This window comes from Salminus brasiliensis, chromosome 20 (genome assembly GCF_030463535.1).
Source record: "Salminus brasiliensis chromosome 20, fSalBra1.hap2, whole genome shotgun sequence".
Classification (NCBI taxonomy): Eukaryota; Metazoa; Chordata; class Actinopteri; order Characiformes; family Bryconidae; genus Salminus; species Salminus brasiliensis.
This window is the reverse complement of record NC_132897.1, coordinates 17,917,506-17,937,122: the sequence shown is the minus strand read 5'-3', so window position 1 is coordinate 17,937,122 and position 19,617 is coordinate 17,917,506. Positions and strand designations below refer to the sequence as shown.

The 19,617-nt window shown below is 40.9% G+C and overlaps 1 protein-coding gene across 1 annotated transcript in view; it reads left to right on the top strand.

Annotated features, from left to right (window-relative positions):
• Positions 1-19,617, top strand: part of fras1 (Fraser extracellular matrix complex subunit 1) — a 171,636-nt gene that overhangs the window by 148,785 nt on the left and 3,234 nt on the right. The window contains exons 47-73 of the mRNA XM_072664529.1: positions 113-292; positions 412-536; positions 3,394-3,534; positions 4,740-4,967; positions 6,593-6,706; positions 7,058-7,208; positions 7,443-7,602; positions 7,938-8,106; positions 8,896-9,142; positions 9,285-9,629; positions 9,756-9,916; positions 10,559-10,706; positions 10,813-11,018; positions 11,791-11,947; positions 12,285-12,485; positions 12,583-12,770; positions 13,200-13,475; positions 13,712-13,944; positions 14,102-14,262; positions 14,500-14,714; positions 15,880-16,030; positions 16,523-16,630; positions 17,175-17,334; positions 17,423-17,539; positions 17,957-18,123; positions 18,391-18,596; positions 18,808-18,954. Coding sequence (XP_072520630.1) covers positions 113-292; positions 412-536; positions 3,394-3,534; positions 4,740-4,967; positions 6,593-6,706; positions 7,058-7,208; positions 7,443-7,602; positions 7,938-8,106; positions 8,896-9,142; positions 9,285-9,629; positions 9,756-9,916; positions 10,559-10,706; positions 10,813-11,018; positions 11,791-11,947; positions 12,285-12,485; positions 12,583-12,770; positions 13,200-13,475; positions 13,712-13,944; positions 14,102-14,262; positions 14,500-14,714; positions 15,880-16,030; positions 16,523-16,630; positions 17,175-17,334; positions 17,423-17,539; positions 17,957-18,123; positions 18,391-18,596; positions 18,808-18,954 — 4,862 coding nt within the window. The remainder of the gene's footprint in view (positions 1-112; positions 293-411; positions 537-3,393; positions 3,535-4,739; positions 4,968-6,592; positions 6,707-7,057; positions 7,209-7,442; positions 7,603-7,937; positions 8,107-8,895; positions 9,143-9,284; positions 9,630-9,755; positions 9,917-10,558; positions 10,707-10,812; positions 11,019-11,790; positions 11,948-12,284; positions 12,486-12,582; positions 12,771-13,199; positions 13,476-13,711; positions 13,945-14,101; positions 14,263-14,499; positions 14,715-15,879; positions 16,031-16,522; positions 16,631-17,174; positions 17,335-17,422; positions 17,540-17,956; positions 18,124-18,390; positions 18,597-18,807; positions 18,955-19,617) is intronic.

Here is a 19,617-nt window from a genome sequence, read left to right as displayed (position 1 = left end):
CTTATTTAAAAAAAATAAATACTTAATCTTGGATCTATAATTGCCATGTCTTAGTCAGTACCGTCAGCACTGGAATAAAAAGTAACAGTGTAATTGTGTCGCTTTGCCTCAGAGGATAAGCTCCCCCCTTCAGTCGTGATGAATAAGGGTTTAGTGCTGGACGAAAACTCAGTAAAGAAGATCACCACTCTTCAGCTGTCCGCCACTGACCAGGACAGTGAACCTGGCGAACTTGTCTACCGCATCACCAAGCAGACCGAGCTGGGCCATCTAGAACTTTCCACCAATCCAGGTACAAACACTAACACATAAGTAGACATTGGACTGAAATATGCAGAAAAATGACAAACAAAGAAAACGCTTCTATGCTATTTTATTATCATTAAAATCATGTCTATTCTAACGTTTTAGGCAAGCGCATCAGCACATTCACTCAGGCTGACCTGGCCTCCCGCAATGTCCAGTACGTCCACACCAGTGAAGAGGAGAAACATAATGACGACTTCTCCTTTACAGTGTCAGATGGAGCTAACGAGGTAAACACTTTCTCACACAAACGCACACACACACACACACACACACACACATACAAGCACGCACACATGCTAATGAGCGCTAGACTTGCTTGAATAAACACATACAAACTGGCCAACAAGCTATTGAAAGATTAACACAGCAGGGCATTGAAGTTATCACACAATGCACAGAAAGCGTAGACCACTCAAGTGGAAAACTCCCCTCTACACAAGTAAGTGCCTCTTCAGAGAGAAAGAGAAAGATAACTAAAGCATCATAAAGGTCTGTAGGACACAGAATCGGCACAACCAATTAGAGCTTTTGATCCCATGCAGACAGATTCTAAACGAGTTAGATAAATGAATTAAATTAGAAACTCAATTTTCCCTTTTTTGGGCACGGCTGTGTAATTTGCTTATTTGTGAGACACTTGTTTGTTTCTCAATTGTTTTCTTTCATTTGCATTTAAATGGGGAAAAAAAAGTTTTGAGCAGCATACACAATTTACCTTTAAGTGGGGGTATAGCGATACACTCATCCCACGATTCAAATCTCTGTACTGGGTTCCTGATTCAGTAAATAATTAATTTGTAGATACTGAATAATTTACAGCAGATACTGGATCATTTATAGCAGTTGCTGAATCATTTGTAACAGTTACTCAATCATTTATTTTAGATACTAAATCATTTATAATAGATACTGAATCAGTTACTGCATCATTTATAGTAGATACTGATCATGTCTAGGAGTTACTGAATCATTTATAGTAGATACTGAATCAGTTGCAGCAGCTACTAAATTATTTGTAGCTGATACAGAATCATTCATATCAGTTACTGAACCAATTAGAGCAGATACTAATTCCTTCGTAGTAAATACTGAATCATTTGTAATGATACTGAATCATTTATAATCGTTACAGATTCACCTAAAGTAGATTGGGATCAACACTAGCAGTTGCAGAATAATTTATAATTGTTACTGCATCATTTATTGTAGAGACTGAATCATTTCAACTAGATACTGGATCATTTATATATCACTTATATCAGTTACTAAATCATTTATAGGTGATACTGAATCATTTATAGTAGATACTGAATCAGTTTTAGCAGCTAGTAAATCATTTATAGTTCATACTGAATCATTCACATCAGTTACTGAACTATTTATAGATACTAATCCATTTGTAGTAAATAGTTATCATTTTAATAGTTATAACATTTACAGAATCGTTAACAGTCGATTCTAATCAACTCTAGCAGTTACTGGATCATTTCTAGTAGATACAGAATAATTATAGCAGGTACTAATTTATTTAAAGTAGATATTGAATCAGGTATAGTAGTTACTGAATAAAAAGTCTTATTATTTAAAGCACAAGCCATCCAAAAGATTTTGAATTAAATTTCCTCTTATGTCTCTCCAGTCTTATTCATTATATTAATAGCTGAAGTTTTAGAAAATTAAACAATCTCCACATCACAACCCAAAACACTGAGTATTCAGAGAGGGTTAGTGTTTTTTGAAAAGCCTGTCATACCTGAATGAGAACTTACTGTTGATGGAGTGTGAAGTACATTAGCAAAATTCTTAGAGTGATGCAGAGGTATTTCTGAACGGGCATCTGAATTTCAAAATATGACTGCATGCGTTATTGCAAGGATGTGTGGGAAGAGAACAGAGCAGTGGAACGGAGGTTAAGATGCACTCTGAGCTGCTTTATGTACAAACAGGACTTCATACATAGTTATTATCGTTATTAGGCGCATGCATCATTTCTTCTCTAATGCTTAGTTACGCAACCCCTTTGCCTTCATAACAGTTTCAGTCCTGATACTGGTCTCTTCAGAGAGTTTGTGTACCCACTTTGCAGAAGCAAAGGTCCAAGTCAGTGTGTGACTGATTCAACAGGCAGTACGAAACACTGGGACACTTTGACTGACCAGCAAAATGTCCAGACACTCAAATGTCAGTGCTCTATTTGGAACGGCAGGTGACCTGCCAAAATAGGCGCTCATGAACTCTAGCTGAACTGAGTATAATAATGGCTGAGTTTAAATGGACAGGAACAATCTGATGAGACAGGTGTAATCCTTACCTGACCGGAAGGATTTTGTTATTAAAGAGAGGAGGCATGTAGCCAAACATTAACAACATTAGTAATACTATAAGAACACATTTATAAAGATGGTAAGGAAAATATATATTTTAAAAATATGATCAGCCAACAGGTGAAGTGAATAACCTTGATTTATCTGGTTCCAATGGGGTGAAGTTGTGGTTCTTTAAGTTCTTGAAGTCGATGTGTCAGAAGCAGGAAAAATGGCCAAGCATAGTAATCTGGAAGACTTTGACAAGAGCCAAACTGCGATGGCTAAACAACTGGGTCAGAAAAGTGGTCATTGGTGCCCAAAGCTTACTGATGGAGGCCCCACTTCACAGAACTCAAATGACCTTCTGCTAACATCTCAGTGCCAGATAGCACAGGACACCTTTAGGGGTCTTGTGGAGTTCCTGCCTCCATAAGTCAGATCTGTTTTGGAAGCAGGTGTGACCTACACAATATTAGACAGATGGTTTTAATATAATGGCTGTTCGGTGTGTGTACGTAAGCACATAAACAACCAAAAACAGAAGTATTGCAAACATGTACTGTAGACAGACACACCGTCACACATACAGTCAGGAGGCTCAGCTTGTCTGGCTTAATTTGGGTTTGAATTGGACTGATAACTGAAATGGTTGTGAAGTTATTCAAGTATAAGAGAAGATGTAGTAAATGAAGCAGAGTTAAAGATGGACGTTTAACTCACTTAATAAAGTCGCTTACTATTACGTTAATGTGTAGCTGATTGATGGTGTGTGTTGCAGATCTCCCAGACTTTCTACATCAGCATCCGGCCGGTGGATGACTCTCTGCCGGTGCTGCAAGTGCCGGGGATGCGGGTGCAGGAGGGGGTGAGGAAGACCATCACAGAGTTTGAGCTGAAGGCTGTGGATGCAGACACAGAGGTAACCTAAGCAACCATGAAATGGGGATTTTGTCAGGACATTAATTAGGCGTAGTATAGTGTGACCATCAGGTCAAGTCTCTTGGGAGCAGGTCAGGTCTTGGCTTCACTTTCAAGCTCATGCAGACCTTCAGACATACCTTAAGATTGGTGTGGATTTATACTTTTTTACTTTTTTACTGTGAATTTACTACATTTTTACTTGTTTTTGCTTCTTTTGCTACTTTTTTTGAGCTCAGGAAGCAATTAGCCCATTAACGCCTGGTCACCTCATTTGTCTTGAGTGTCAGGATTTTATCTGGATAAGGCTGAGACACTTAGAAATGCAAGTGTAAACGCAGCCATGAGTCATTTACACCAAATACAAATTTCAGCCTCATGTTATAGCTGTGTGGAACCTCCTCCTAGTATAACTAAAACACCATGAATAACTGCAGAGCAACAAACTGATTTGCACATTCTGTTCCACACAGTAATCAGATTTCCATCTGCTTAATCAGAGATGCATTTGACTACTCAGTCTAAATACATGTGGATAAAATATTCTTAGGATACAATCCAGATACCAGTCACATGAAGTGGATAGGTGTAAATGGGCCCTATGTTACCCTCAATTACATTTTAATCATTAATTACTTTAGGTACATTAAAGACATTGTTTAATAAATTCATTATTTAATTTATTTATTAATTATTATTTCAGTTATGTCTGTGACAGCATTTGTACATCTTTGCTCACGCCTCTTGAGACTCTTGAGATTTAGCATTTAATTTAACAGCCCATCAGGCTTCAGCCCTGCGCTGATAGATGCTGGATGTGCTAAAACGTGCGGCTGCAGTTAAAAGTGCAGTACATTTTGGATTAAAAATGTGAATTTCTGAATCATTGTAATAATAGCCGTTTTTAATATCAGTCTTTAAAATCTGGCAAAACTAGTTTATTCTATTTGTGTGTCAAAATATTGTGATATATATATAATGAATAACCTTTTTACACGCCCACCTTTTGGCATGCCCACACCTCCAATCTGCAGATACTCAGGTCCCTTTCAGACTATCACTGCACTGTCTGTACTGGAGTATTCAGTATACCTGATCACTTACATCTAGTCTTTTAGGTCTAGTGAGTGACAGTCTGTCTGTCATACTGCGCTGCAATACAGTTAAACTGAATTTCTCTATCTTCTTTTTTTCTGTCTCTCTCAGGAGGACTCCATCACTTTCACCATCGTCCAGGCTCCTCGTCATGGCACCATCGAGCGCACCAGCAACGGTCAGCACTACAGACAGACCAACACCTTCACCATGGACGACATCTATCAGAACCGCATCAGCTACAATCACGACGGCAGCAACTCACTGAAAGACCGCTTCACCTTCACCGTCAGCGACGGCACCAACATGTTCTTCATCATAGAGGAAGGAGGAAAAGAGGTTGGTAAAGCACTGTTGACTCTAGAGCCCTACTGATATTCTACATAAAATCTAACAGTGCTGACAACCCTCAGATTTATCCGTATCAACGGCAGTGTTCTGATTATTAGTGATTAACCATAACTTTTATTACGTATTACAGGTACATTTGATCACATAATGACACCATAATTGCATTTGCCACAGCAACCACCTGGCAACACCCTAGCAACCACTTGGGATTCTAAAGCCACTCACTGCCTAGCAAGTACTAAGAAACACCAAATCAAAACTAAAATACCATACCAACCACCCAGTAAACACTATAGCATCATCTACCCACTACTTATAAACACCATAACAACCAGCTGGCAGCACCGTAGCAACTACCTAACAACCCCATAACAAACACTATCAACATGGCAAGCATATTCAGAGCGACACTGTAGCACCTTTATAGCAGCCACTTAGCAGCACCATACTAACCCCCTCGGATGTCATACCAACCAGCTAACAACTATAGCACAAACACATAGCAACTACCTAGCAACCCCATAGCAACCACCTATTTAAAAACATCACAGTTACTAGCAACTGCCTGGAAGAGGGGACTGTTTAAGAACCACTTAGGTATGCTTTCAAAATGTTAAATCTTTGTATAATATATATTATTATATAACTTTATATTAAATCATTATGTAACAGTCACCGATTTTTCAAATCAGTTGGGCTCTAGTTGATGTTGCTGTGATGGCTTTTACTCCAGCAGACTGATGTGTTGTTTTCTCCTTGGGGAGGGTGGCGCCGGGCCAGCTTTATGCTGGCTCAACTTCCGAACATTTCTACTGTAATGCGCTGTTCTGGAGCAAGCTGTGCTGTGCACCTGTGTTTTTTCCTGTTGAGGACATAAAACAAACATGAACTAACTGAAAAATGAACGCTTACTTTACCTTAGTGACTTTACTTACTCAAAGTATCAAAGTGATAACATGACAAAACTGCTATTTTTACAACATTTGTCCTTGGTGCAGATGTAGTTGAATGAGAAAGACAGTTTAGGGTCTGAAGTTTGGGCTTCGAAGGTAACGTATTTAACATGTAATGGTTGTAGCATTGTGTAAACAGGAGACCTCATTCTAGTAACTTCATTTAGTAACTGCTTTCATTGCTTGTTAGCTGCATTAACTTCATAAAGAAGCTTATCTTTGGGCACCAACCATATCTTGGCTGATTGACCATTTTTGGAAACTTCACTGGATGCCACTGCCTCACTCTCTCACTCACTCCATCATCTCATGCCCGTCTCTCAGCAGTAGTTTTCCTCCCTTCCGGCCATGTCAGCGCGTTGTCAGAAAGCTGATGAGTAAACAGCATCTAGGTGAGCTGTAGGGAGAAAATTGCTTCACAGTGTCATACAGTGGAAATATGACAGTCCTGCTGTGAGCACACTAAATCTTTTAGGACACTTTGGACTCCCATCACCTAGACGATGCTGTGACAGAACATGTGAAATGTTTGGATTTTCATTTTAATGTGATTTACATCAGTGTTTTAAAGCCTTCAGCTTCATTGTATTGTTAAATTGTACTTTATCAATGTGTAAATTGTGTTTTTCAATCTTTCCTTGGGGGGAACTGCAATTTCAGGTGGTCACTGCAGCACCTCAGAAGTTTAAGATTGACATCCTGCCTGTCGATGATGGAACGCCGCGCATTGTCACCAACCTGGGCCTGCAGTGGTTGGAGTACATGGACAACAAGGTGACCAAGCTTGTATTTTTGCACATTTCTTAGAAGATAGTTATAGTCATATTGGTCCGTAGTCATGTCATGACTATGTTACTTTACTGCCCCCAACTGGCCATATGTGGACATGGCCACAGTATAAAACTGCTAGTATTAACTGATTAAGATTTTAATGCCAGGGTCCAGACATCTATTTAGAACTTTTTATAGTAGCTTCACAGTGATAAGTAATTAATAGCAGCTGATTATATCATCATTAACAGGACCATTAGAATAGATTAATGTTTACTGAGCCTACAGTGGATCTTAAATCTGTGTGGAAAATGAAACCTTTATGGTACCTGAATAGCTCAAATTGAATTCCAGGCCACAAACCTGATCACCAAGAAGGAGCTCCTCACCATCGACCCTGACACAGACGATGGTCAGCTGACTTACGAGATCACGGCCGAGCCCAAGCATGGCCACCTGGAGAGCAAGCTCAAACTAGGAACCCCCATTACGTCCTTCACACAAGGTACTGCTAAGATTCTTTCAGGCTTAGGTCATTGTTTAATGCGTTTAAGGTATTGGGATTAAGATAAGGTCTGTGTTAGAATAACTGTTACATGGCTAAAAAAAATAAGTTGTTGTTAACATATCTTTGTAGACCTGTAAGTTAAACACAAAGTAAGAATCTTCATATAATTTTAAATAAGTGTAAAAAAGTGTCAAACATTTGTTAAAAATTTAACCATGTTCTGTCTCACAGCTGACGTAAACCTCGGCCTCATCCGCTACGTTTTAAACGGGGACGGCACCCAGGAGACCATGGACAACTTCAAGTTCCTGGTGAAAGACAGCAAGCCCAATATTGTCAGCGACAATGTGTTCCACATTCAGTGGTCACTCATCAGCTTTGAGCATCTCAGGTGGGTGTTTTTTACAAATTTTCAAAAATTGATATGACTACACTCACATGCTGTGAGCAATACTTCTCTACAAGAACTAGACAAGCTGTGTGTGCCTTTGCACATCTGTGTCAGCAATACGTGCAACTTAAAGCAGCTAAATGCATTTATTAGAAGGGGTGTCCAGAGATATTTGGACATCATGATGGAATATTACCTCATGGAAATAAATAATAATAAATGGATTTCTGACACCTGAATAGAACATATCACATTGTCTTACAACCCCCCAGTCAACTATTTATTGTCTGTATGTGCCTGTGTTGTTAATAAGGTGTGATTGGTTGTGTGTGCAGCTATAATGTGAGTGAGAAGGCAGGCACTGTGGCGGTTACAGTGAAGAGAACGGGGAATCTGAACCAGTATGCCATCGTGCTGTGTCGAACAGAGCAGGGCACGGCCACCTCCACCTCCAATGTGGGCTCTCGTCCAGGACAGCATGACTATGTGGAGCATGCAGGACAGGTACTGTGAATTAGCGGAGAATGGTATTGGTTATATTATTATTACTCAAAAGTAAGTAGAGCTTTGGGTCTTCAAGTTTACAGATTTAAGCTAAAGAAGGGCTTTACTGAAATTATTTAAAAGGACAAAGGACAGTTGAAGATTATAGATTATTTGAAAAGATTATTGTTAATGCCATTGCTGACCGACTACACTCTTCAAAATAAGGGTACTACATAGGATGCTTGGAGCGATGCCATAGAAGAACCATTTAAGGTCCCATATAGAACCATTTTTATAATAGAGATGTGTGAGGATGACGAACACTGATATTGCTGAATAACCTTTCACAGTTGTTCAGCAATAACGGCTAGAAACGACTTCTAGAATCTTCTCCAAGTAGCATGAACAGAGCTCGAGATTTGAAAGGAAGGTCCAGATCCAGCAGAGAAGATAAAAATACTACTGTTCCCCAAAAAATGACCTAAAACGCACTTATGACATAATTTGTCAGTTGACAAGTTCCTTAGGAATGCACAGTTTGGGGTAAGATAAAATGAGCTATGAGCGAATCTTTAATAGATTAATTGGTGGGTCTTTAGACCTTTACACATCTACATTTAAAACTTGGTTCTTCATGAAACCGAAAGTGGTTCTTCTAGGGCATCGCTTAAAGAACCATTCTTTGTAATGGTGTGTATGTTTGGGGAATGAGATTTTTAGCTGTCTAGGATCTAAAAACTCACTAACAAACTTTGAAAACAGTTTTCAAAGCTAAATACATTGGTTTGCTCTGCACTGCTTCTGCAGGTTCAGTTTGATGAGCGAGAGGACACTAAGGTGTGCACCATCGTCATCAACGATGACCAGGTCTTCGAGAACATTGAGAGTTTCACTGTGGAGCTCAGTATGCCCGTGTATGCTCTGCTGGGACAAGTGACCCGCGCCAAGGTCAACATCAATGACACAGAGGATGAGCCCACACTGCAGTTCGACAAGAAGACCTACCATGTCAATGAGAGCACAGGATTCGTCTTCGCCCCCATCGAGAGAAAAGGTTGGTGTTCTTTCATGGGTTTTGTACATCAGATGAAAAACCTGGTGCTCGATAGACCTACAGACCTTCTGTCTGTGTTTTATTGCGTGTGTAATCTTGAGCAGAACATTAATTCTGTGTCCTGTGTGTCCCTACTTCTCAGGGGATACCAGCAGCACGGTGTCCGCCCTGTGCTACACTGTTCCCCGGTCAGCACGGGGCAGCAGCCTCTATGCCCTTGAATCTGGTTCTGACTACAAGAGCCGAGGCATGAGCGGGGAGAACCGGGTGATTTTTGGGCCAGGGGTCAGCATGTCCACCTGCGATGTAAAGCTGATTGACGACAGCGAGTACGAGCTGTCTGAAGAGTTTGAGCTGGTGCTATCGGATGCCTCGGACAACGCCCGAATGGGAGACATAACGGTGGCCAAAGTTATTATCGATGGACCCAACGATGCTTCCACTGTGTTTCTCGGCAACGGTTCCTTCACCTTTAGTGAAGATGCAGGTGTGTGGGGTTTTTGAGAGATGGTTCTCACTTCTGCTTGATGTCTTTGATGAACATGATGGAGACATTAAGAATATCTGTATTAAAATGTATTAAAATGCGTTATCTGGTTCTATTGTACCGTAGGCACCATTGAAATCCCGGTGTTGCGGCAGGGCAGTGACCTCTCCTCTGTGACGTCAGTGTGGTGTGCCACTCGCCCCGCTGACCAGGACTCAGCCACACCCGGAGTGGACTACATCCCCAGCTCCAAGAAAGTAGAGTTCAGGCCTGGCAAGACTGAAGAGGTATGATGTAAACGTTAAAATGTCCATATCCGGCCCCGGGTTGTCCAGCGGACTAAGGTGCTTTCACTGTGATCAGAGGATTGCTGGTTCGAATCCCAATCACGCTGCTAGCCATAAGCAGCCATGGCTAAGTAGATGTGAGTAGATGGCTCTCTCCCCCACATCACACTAGTGCGCCGCTGGCTGTTACTGTCGTCAGTTAGGGAAAAAGGGTATGGCTGGCTGTGCGTGTGGCGGTGGGGCCACGTGTGTCACTAGTGACGGGGCCGTTGCATGTGATGGGAGGGGGGAGAGAATATGTGTGGGTTGGGTAATTGGCAATCAGGTAGAAAATTATTTAGAATGTCAATCCATCGGTCCATATGATAATGCAAAAAACACACAGCTTAGTTAAGTTAACTAGAGGTGAAGGTAAGGTTGGGAGACTGCTGGACTCCCAATCTCTTGTAATTCTGTACTGCAGTAGGAATAGCATTTTTCTGTTTCAGTGTGTGTGTGTTTGGTAAGGATGAGCTCCAGCTTAAAACACAACAGACCAATTTGAAAACTCTGCCTTGGACTATGCAGATTAAAGAGGGTCTTCAAAAATACATTTTGTAATAAAGAAAACTTTTACTCAAACAGTGCCTCTCTCTTCTCTAGACTTGTAGTTTGACCATAATGGATGACATTCAGAACCCCACCATCGAAGGGAAGGAGTCCTTCATCGTCTTCCTCAGCTCTCCTAATGGCGCTGTTCTGACTGAGCCACATGAAGCTTCAGTGTATATCACTGACACCACTCAAGACAGTATGTGCCTTTATCAGTCATTTACCTTCCTTTGTTTTCTAAATGTTCAACAGACCTTGTAAATGTTCTCGTGAAGTGAGCCTTAAGCATGTCCTTCACTCTTCAGTCCCTAGTATGCAGTTTGAAAAGGTGGCGTATACGGTAAAGGAGAAGGATGGAGTCCTGCACATCCCCATCATCCGGACGGGGGATCTCACCTACAAGTCCACGGTTCGCTGTTTCACACGCACCATGTCCGCTATGGTGATGGACGACTTTGAGGAGAGGAGGAACGCAGACGTCTCTCGTATAGTCTTCCTCAAAGGAGAAAAGGTGCAGATGTGTATTTATCACTCTGTCAGCAACTAACACTTTTGTAAGAGTTAGATATTTCTTATTATGTTAATGGCTGTCCATTGCATTTCGGGCTGGACAATATAATGATTGGTATACTATATCGGTATACTGTTTGCACCCACGAAAAAGAATCTGTAAAAACTGTGTAGTCTTTTTTATTTGTATATTTTTTCAGTGAACTAATTCTCATCTCTTAGTTGGGTCTAATAAGTAAGGCTACTTCTCAAAGACATGTGAAGCATTGCCATGCATTTTTTTAACTGCACCTAATGCAACAGGATATGACAGCTGAGTGCACTTGAAGGAGAACATTAACTGACACTTCTTTTACATCATTGTATTTCATAGCCTTTGCAAATGTAGCTAATGAGGTAAAAATGTGGTCAATGTTGTCCATCCCTCCTTAGACACTTCATAAATCTCTGCAGTAACAGTACTGTGTAATTGAAAGTGTGCAGCACTTAGTCTTACTGACATATCTGTGCTAACTGCTTTGTGGTCTTCTTACAATCATGTCTTTTTTACAAGTGACCTCAGTAAAAGTTGGTGCTTCTAATTTATTAATGAGCAAATGTGTTACTGCATCGCTGTGTGCTTAGTATTTTGTCTTATAGTATTTTATTATGCTATATAGGGTATATATTGTGTGTATATATATATATAAGTATTGTTCCCATTTTACCCATCCTTATTTGCATCCCTTGTATACAGGGCATGTATAAAACAGCCAGCTCCTTTTTGTCTGTAGGTGAAGAACTGCACAGTCTATATCAACGATGACTCAGTCTTTGAACCCGAGGAGGAGTTTCAGGTCCACTTGGGTACACCACAGGGGGATCACTGGAGCGGAGCCATGATTGGGGTCAATGACATTGTCACTGTGACCATCACTAATGATGAGGATGGTAGGAGTCCGTACATTTAAAGTCTGTACATTTTACACAAGGCATCTCCGTGTTCCAGGTTTATAGATATAAGTTACGATTAGGGAGTTTTATTAAACAAAAATCTTGGGTTGGAATTTACTTGAAGTGAATGAAAGTTTGTAAAGAATGTTAAGGTAATGTAGAGGTAATGCTAACTGTTGACCATCGTCTGGCAGTGACTTCCTCTCAGCAACTTTAGCATGTTTGGGCCAGCTATAACTTCAACTTGGAGGCTAATGTCAAATATTTGATTCAAATGTCGTGCATCATTAGCGCACTCTCTCACCTCTGTTCCATCATCTCCATCATTTCACAGCTCCCACCATTGAGTTTGAACAAGCTTCTTATCAAGTGCGAGAGCCTTCTGGGCCAGATGGCATCGAGGTTCTAAACATCAAGGTCATCCGTAAAGGAGACCTAGATCGCACCTCCAAGATCCGCTGCAGCACCAGGGATGGATCGGCTCAGTCTGGAGTGGACTACAATCCCAAGAGTCGGGTTCTCAAGTTCAGCCCTGGTTAGTCAAGTTCACATCAATTAAAAAAACTTTCCCTAAACCCTTTTATTGTGATTCGATTCTGAATCAAGACTAACGTCTTCTGCTTGTCTCGTAGGTGTGGACCACATTCTGTTTAAGGTTGAAATCTTGTCCAATGAGGAGCGGGAGTGGCATGAGTCTTTCTCGCTGGTTCTCGGCCCTGATGATCCAGTGGAAGCTGTGCTTGGAGAAGTTACCATGGCAACAGTCACAATCTTGGACCAAGAAGCTGCAGGAAGCCTCATCCTCCCTGCTCCTCCCATTGTAAGAGCTACTTTGCAGTACCATTTAGCAGATGTGAATTGCTACTTAATCTGGGGAATTGATCTGGGGACAGTTCAGTAACAGATGAGTCTTGGCTTAATCTTAGTCTAACCTGAGAATTTGAAGCAGTTTTTATATGTATTTTATAGTATAATAGGTTTCCCCAATGACATACCTTCGAATTAACCTTTGGATGTTGCAGTTATTGTAGACAGTACAATGATTATAAAATGGATGTATTATATAAGTAATTCTGTAGTTAATAATCTGATAACAATAATATTTTAATAGCACCGAAAACTGACAATAATCCTATTTTTGAGGTTTAATTGATTTTAAGAAATATAGAGAAGCCCCTAAATATTACACCAACCCAGTCCACAGGCAGAAAGCTAAATGTTTCCCTTGTATTGTTCACATTCATTGCAGGTGGTGTCACTGTCAGACTATGACTATGTCCAGGAGGTCACAAAGGAGGGTAGTAAGAAGTCTCCATCTCCAGGATATCCTCTGGTCTGTGTGACTCCATGCGACCCTCATTACCCTAAGTACTCTTCAATGAGGGAGCGGTGTGAGGAGGCCGGCATCAACCAGACTTCCATCCACTTCAGCTGGGAAGTGGCAGCCCCCACAGACACCAGCGGGGCCCGCTCTCCCTTTGAGACAGTTACAGACAACACACCCTACACAACCGTCAACCACATGGTTTGTCCCTTATTTCTAAGATCTATTTATGGAAGACGCAATGTGTGCAATTTTTATTTATTTGTTTTTTCGATTAACAGTGTTGATATAGATAAGACATAAAGGAAATTTACAGCTACAATCTTATGAATGAACTATAGAGACTACATCTACTACATCTATTTTCTCATAATTAGAATTTGTATGGAATTCATGTCTTTTACATGCTAATTCTAACCTGGTAATTTGCCGCACAGGTCCTGGACAGTATCTATTTCAGCCGGCGCTTCCATGTGCGCTGTGTGGCTCAGGCCCGGGACAAGGCAGGGCATCTGGGTACCCCACTGAGAAGCAACATCGCTACCATCGGCACTGAGGGCTCCATATGCCACACCCCGGTAACCACTGGAACTGCCCGTGGGTTCCAGGCCCAGTCATTTATTGCCACACTCAAATACCTTGATGTCAAACACAAAGAGCATCCTAACAGGTTAGTATTAGAAGAGCACATACCCATTTCAGAGAATCCAAAACAGAATGATGTAACAAAATGCATTAGCATATAATGTAATTAGGTGGAAAATTGGTGTTTTTGGTACATGAATCATTAGCCTGGCAATTAACACTGTTTCTTATATGTCCTGTAGGATCCACATCTCAGTTCAGATTCCTCATCAGGATGGCATGCTTCCCCTAGTGTCCACTATGCCCCTGCACAATCTGCATTTCCTGCTCTCTGAGTCCATTTACCGCCAGCAGCACATCTGCTCAAATCTGGTCACCCTAAAAGACCTGAAGGGCATCTCTGGTGAGTGGCACTCCCTGCTGTGACAAAACCAGGGGCATCTCACAGCATGAAGGGCATTTAAGCAAACATACACTTTGCTTTAGTCTAGAATTTTGTATGAATAACAAATTATATTATTAGTGACTTTACATAATGTGTATTTTCCCACAACTATTAATATTACAATACAGGAATGTACTATAATATATATGAAGATTTGTTGAAGTAGTTTGCCTTCATGTGGTCTCTTCTCTTCAGAAACTGGCTTCCTGGATGATGTGTCCTATGACAGCATATCCCTGGGCCCTGGATATGATCGCCCCTATCAGTTCAACCCCAATGTTCGGGAGCCTAGAACTATCCAGCTGTACAAACACCTCAACTTGAAGAGCTGCATCTGGACCTTTGATGCCTACTACGATATGACTGAGCTCATTGATGTCTGCGGAGGATCAGTCACTGCCGACTTCCAGGTTAGGCCAATGTTTGTTTATGAAACCACAGTCAAAGTGTTCTGTTGATGATTTGTGCATGTGTTTTCAAATGTGACCTAGATTTTATATATAATAACCCACAAAAAAACAAATGCGTATAATTTTACTTTTGCTCCTTTCTGAGTTGCTTTTGTTCATTTTTATAGCCAAGATGGTGTCCAATATTATATAAGCAGTCCTATTTGAGATTGTTTAACAATTCAACATGGTTGAGGCATGTGTGTGATTTGTAGATATGCATCTTGCACAGTGATAATTAATATAAGCATCCATTACTAATCTGCATTAGCCTCCCGTAGCTCTAGGGAATAGTGTCATTTGACTTTTCCCTGAGCTGTTCCTTTGATCTTCAAATGCTTCCAAAAATGGATCTTGACTGAAACAAAAGAATAACTATGTCACTAACAGTTGATGGTGGGGTGTACATTTCTATTATTTCTTACCAGTACAAAACATGTCTTGTCATGATTGTTCACTTTAAAGCAACATTATGTAGCAAATTTATCATAAAACATTTTTAAATTGTGTTGATGCTCCACTGACTGTAATAGGGAGAATGGTGTCTCTGTCACTGCCACTCCATGCCGGAACGCTGACTGCAGCATGTAACTTTGGTGGAGCTGCATGAAATCCAAATCATATTTGTGTAAAATCCTATAATATTGCTCTACCTTGTCAGTCTGTTGTTCTTTCAGTCCAGATGTCAGTATCTTTTAGCTTGCCAACAGATGCATGTGTACAGCTTCCCATAAGATGGAGCTGAAAGTGCGATTTGTTTTTATGGTAGTGGCGGAACACTAAATTATACTTTTCACCTATAGAGGGAAAAAATATATAATATATAAAATATATAATGCTGCTTTAAATGTGCAAATTAAACTAGAGTTTTGTGAGCCCAGTCTTTCAAGTAGATCCATTCTGTCAGAGGATGCTAAAGCTAAGATCTGTTGGTCATATGTGTTGTGTGTTCCAGTTGAAAGAGCGTAATTTGCACTTAATTTGACTAGAATGTAGCCAGTTACCAAGTAGCAAGTAACCAAGTCACACTATACCTGCTGAGCCTGATTTGCTTATGGTACCATCAGCTGGTTGTTAATACATGGTGTGTGTCTGTGTGTGTGTGTGTGTTTCCCTGTTATTACAGGTCAGAGACTCAGCACAGTCCTTCCTGACGGTGCAGGTGCCTCTATATGTGTCATACATCTATGTGACGGCCCCTCGAGGCTGGGCATCCCTTGAGCACCACACTGAGATGGAGTTCTCCTTCTTTTATGACACTGTACTGTGGAGGACAGGTATGTGCCTCATACAGCAATTCAGACAAACACACACACACATACATGAACACATTTTCCATGCATTTCCTGTACTTTCCAACCTGTAAGCACCTACGAAACTAGTATTTTATTTACCAAGTAAAGTATATACAATTAATTGTTCTTGGTGCAAAATAAATAAGGACCAAAATAAATAAGATACCAAACCAATACCAAAGCCGATGAATCCATCAAAAACCTATAAACTCACAAAAATCTACAATTAAGAGTTAAGAGTCTTGCCCAGGGACTCTTACTGGTGTAGTGTGTTGAGCTTGTCCAGCCAGAGAATTAAACCCTATTCTGCCATGGGATAAAGATGATCGCTACATCAGCTCACACAAAATGAATATACTATACAGAACTGTTATCTTTCTGTATTTAATAACAGTCAGTGAAATTAAACATTCACTTCGACTTCGTAGGTATTAAATGTTGTGCACCATCATATTTCATATTTGTTCTTTTCAGGTATCCAGACAGACAGCGTGCTCTCAGCCAGACTTCAGATCATCAGAATCTTCATCAGGGAAGATGGAAGGCTTGTGATTGAGTTCAAAACACATGCTAAATTCAGAGGTACAAATGGACATGTTGTAATCTTCAGTAAATAAAAAAATCACACATATTAAGTAAAATATTACTAATAATATGTTATAAATAGTATTATGTTATAACAAAAAGTCAAATAGTTGAACAAGATTATTGTCAGTGTTCTCTAAAGCTCGCCAAACTTTACAACCTTGCAATAGATGAACATACTTGTGGTCAGAGTCTTGAGGGGTTTTCAGACTGCAGTCTTAAAAGTTTTCTAACAGATCAAATTAATTGTCTATATAAGAAATATCTACATAGAGAAACAAACCTTGTGGGGAGAAAAAAAGGATAGTAATTCAGTATAAAATCTGATGTGGGTGTATGTGAATGTAACAATTGCAGCAGCAAAGAGGGAGAAGCAGAAAAATGCACAGCAATTCCAGTTAAACAAATGATAATTAATAGGCTAATTGATTAGAGAACAAATTTTTAGTATTATGAATGCATCAACTGCTTAACCAAGTTCACATCTGGCTCACTGTAACAGTCTCATGCCTGTACATGTTCTACTAATCCAACCCTGTAGGTCAGTTTGTTCCTGAACATCACACTCTTCCTGGGCACAAGTCCCACTTGATGGCCCCAGACCACCTGGGCGGCATGGACTTTGACCTGCAGCTGGTCTGGAGCGCACAGACTTTTGATTCCCCCTACCAGCTGTGGAGGGCCACCAGCTCCTATAGCAGGTAGGCACTGCCGGTCCAGATTTTATTAGGTCATGCAGGTGTGTCCAGCTGATGCTGATGCTAAAGATGTATCTCTTTTGTGCCTCAGAAAAGACTATTCTGGAGAGTACACGGTGTTCCTGATCCCCTGCACAGTGCAACCCACTCAGCCATGGATCGACCCTGGAGACAAGCCCCTCTCCTGCACAGCCCACGCCCCTGAAAAGTATGTTGCAGCCATAAAGGACTAGAGACTGTTTGGTGGGAAAATTGTAGTCATTATTCACTATAAAAAGTGTTACAATATCTGTAAGGACCAGCCACATTTACAATACTGCTTATATATATTATATACCCATTAGATTACTAATTAATTATTTATATATATATAATAAGTCAGTAAAGTAGGCCCTTCCCCTTATCTCAGTGTGATGCTAGCCAGTACAGGCATCTCCTCCAAGCATGTTGAGCTGTCCCATGATGCTCTGTTAGCAGCAGTTTAAACATAAGTGGTTGGCTGGGTTCATGTGGCTCCCAACACTGGTGACATTGTGTGTTTCGGAGGTCCTAACTAATGGGTGGGAATTGGAAATTACTTTCTTTGTAAGTTGTAATTTTCTTCTGGTTCTCTTCTTGTCCACAGATTCCTGGTGCCCATTGCGTTCCAGCAAACAAACCGTCCTGTTCCTGTGGTCTACTCCCTCAACACTGAATTCCAGCTCTGCAACAATGAAAAGGTCTTCATGATGGACCCTGCCACTGCAGACATGTCCATGGCCGAGATGGACTACAAAGGAGCGTTCTCAATGGGTAACAGCATCTAATTCTGTTAGGAGGAACCAAAAGGGCTCATCTTAATTATTCCTATGTAGCCTGCCTGTTCACAAAATCCACAATGGACTACTTCAGGAGGCACAGCTGAAGGTTTTACCATGGCCTTCCCAGGTTCTTCACCTAAACAAGGGCTGACCAGGGGTGGCCAAACTTGTGTACACTACTATATTCTAGATAAACTAATGTAAAGCATTTCTGTATGAACCTTTTATAAGTCATTGTTTCCCTCTTTGTGTCATGTAGGCCAGACACTGTATGGCCGGGTGTTGTGGAACCCTGATCAGAACCTGAACTCTGCCTACAAGCTGCAGCTGGAGAAGGTGTATCTGTGCACGGGGCGAGATGGCTATGTGCCTTTCTTCGACCCAACAGGCACTTTGTATAACGAGGGAGCCCAATACGGCTGCATTCAGCCCAACAAGCACCTCAAACACCGCTTCCTGCTGCTGGTAGGTTCTTGCAAAACCCCCTCAGCTAAACCAGTCTGGGGAGTTTAGATTTGTGGTACATATGTTTTCAGTACAAAATGTGGGAAAAAAATGTTACTTTAATATTAATAGTAAAATGAGACATGTAGTTGCAGTGGGCCACATGTTGTTTTGATGAGGGGTCTTGGGCTTTTAAAGATTTCAATAGAACAGCATCAAATTTATTCTACAGGATCGGAAGCAACCGGATGTGTGTGATCGCTACTTCCATGATGTTCCATTTGAAGCCAACTTTGTAGCGGACATCCCCGAGCTGCAGTCCATGACTGGCATGCCCGGTGTGGACGGCTTCACCATGAAGGTCGATGCTCTCTATAAGGTCAGTGAACACAATAGAAGAGTCAAGTTATTAAATGATTCTCCAGCGTTACATTTCCATCCTGCCAAGTGCCAGTTTAAGAGCTTTCAGAACCTGTCCTTCAGGCATTCGCCTCAGTCTGCTTTTCTAAAGAGTGCCAGTGACTCTTTTCCATGTCTGCGGGGAACTTGGCCACTGTTCAATAATTCTGATTTTTGTTTTCTAAAGAAAGTTTGTGTTTGTCTGCTAAACCCAGATCTCACCTCCAGCAACACCAAACAGCCCAGTCATGTGCTGGTTTACCTTGGTTGGGATTGGTTGGAACTGCACTTTTCAGTTCTTCGTTTAGCACGTCAGTGCCTTTCCCAGTATTTCACAGCACAGTGTTTCTTACAGCTCCAGTTTCCTCCCCTCAATCAAGGGAACAATCAACCAGTCATGTCCCCTTCTAATCTGAAACATCAGTATCAGAGCCCACAAAGAGTTTTTTAGGATTGATATCGGCTCTATTAAGCCCTATTTGGATACCTTGTTAATGCAATTCTTTTTTTTATTATTATTTTTTTTTTTTATATATAAACATTAAAAAATACAATGAAAATAAATGATCAATGCACACACACAGTCCGCCACCTCCCTTGGTTTGGTCTGGAATGAACCTGGTCCATTATATCAGCTTCACTG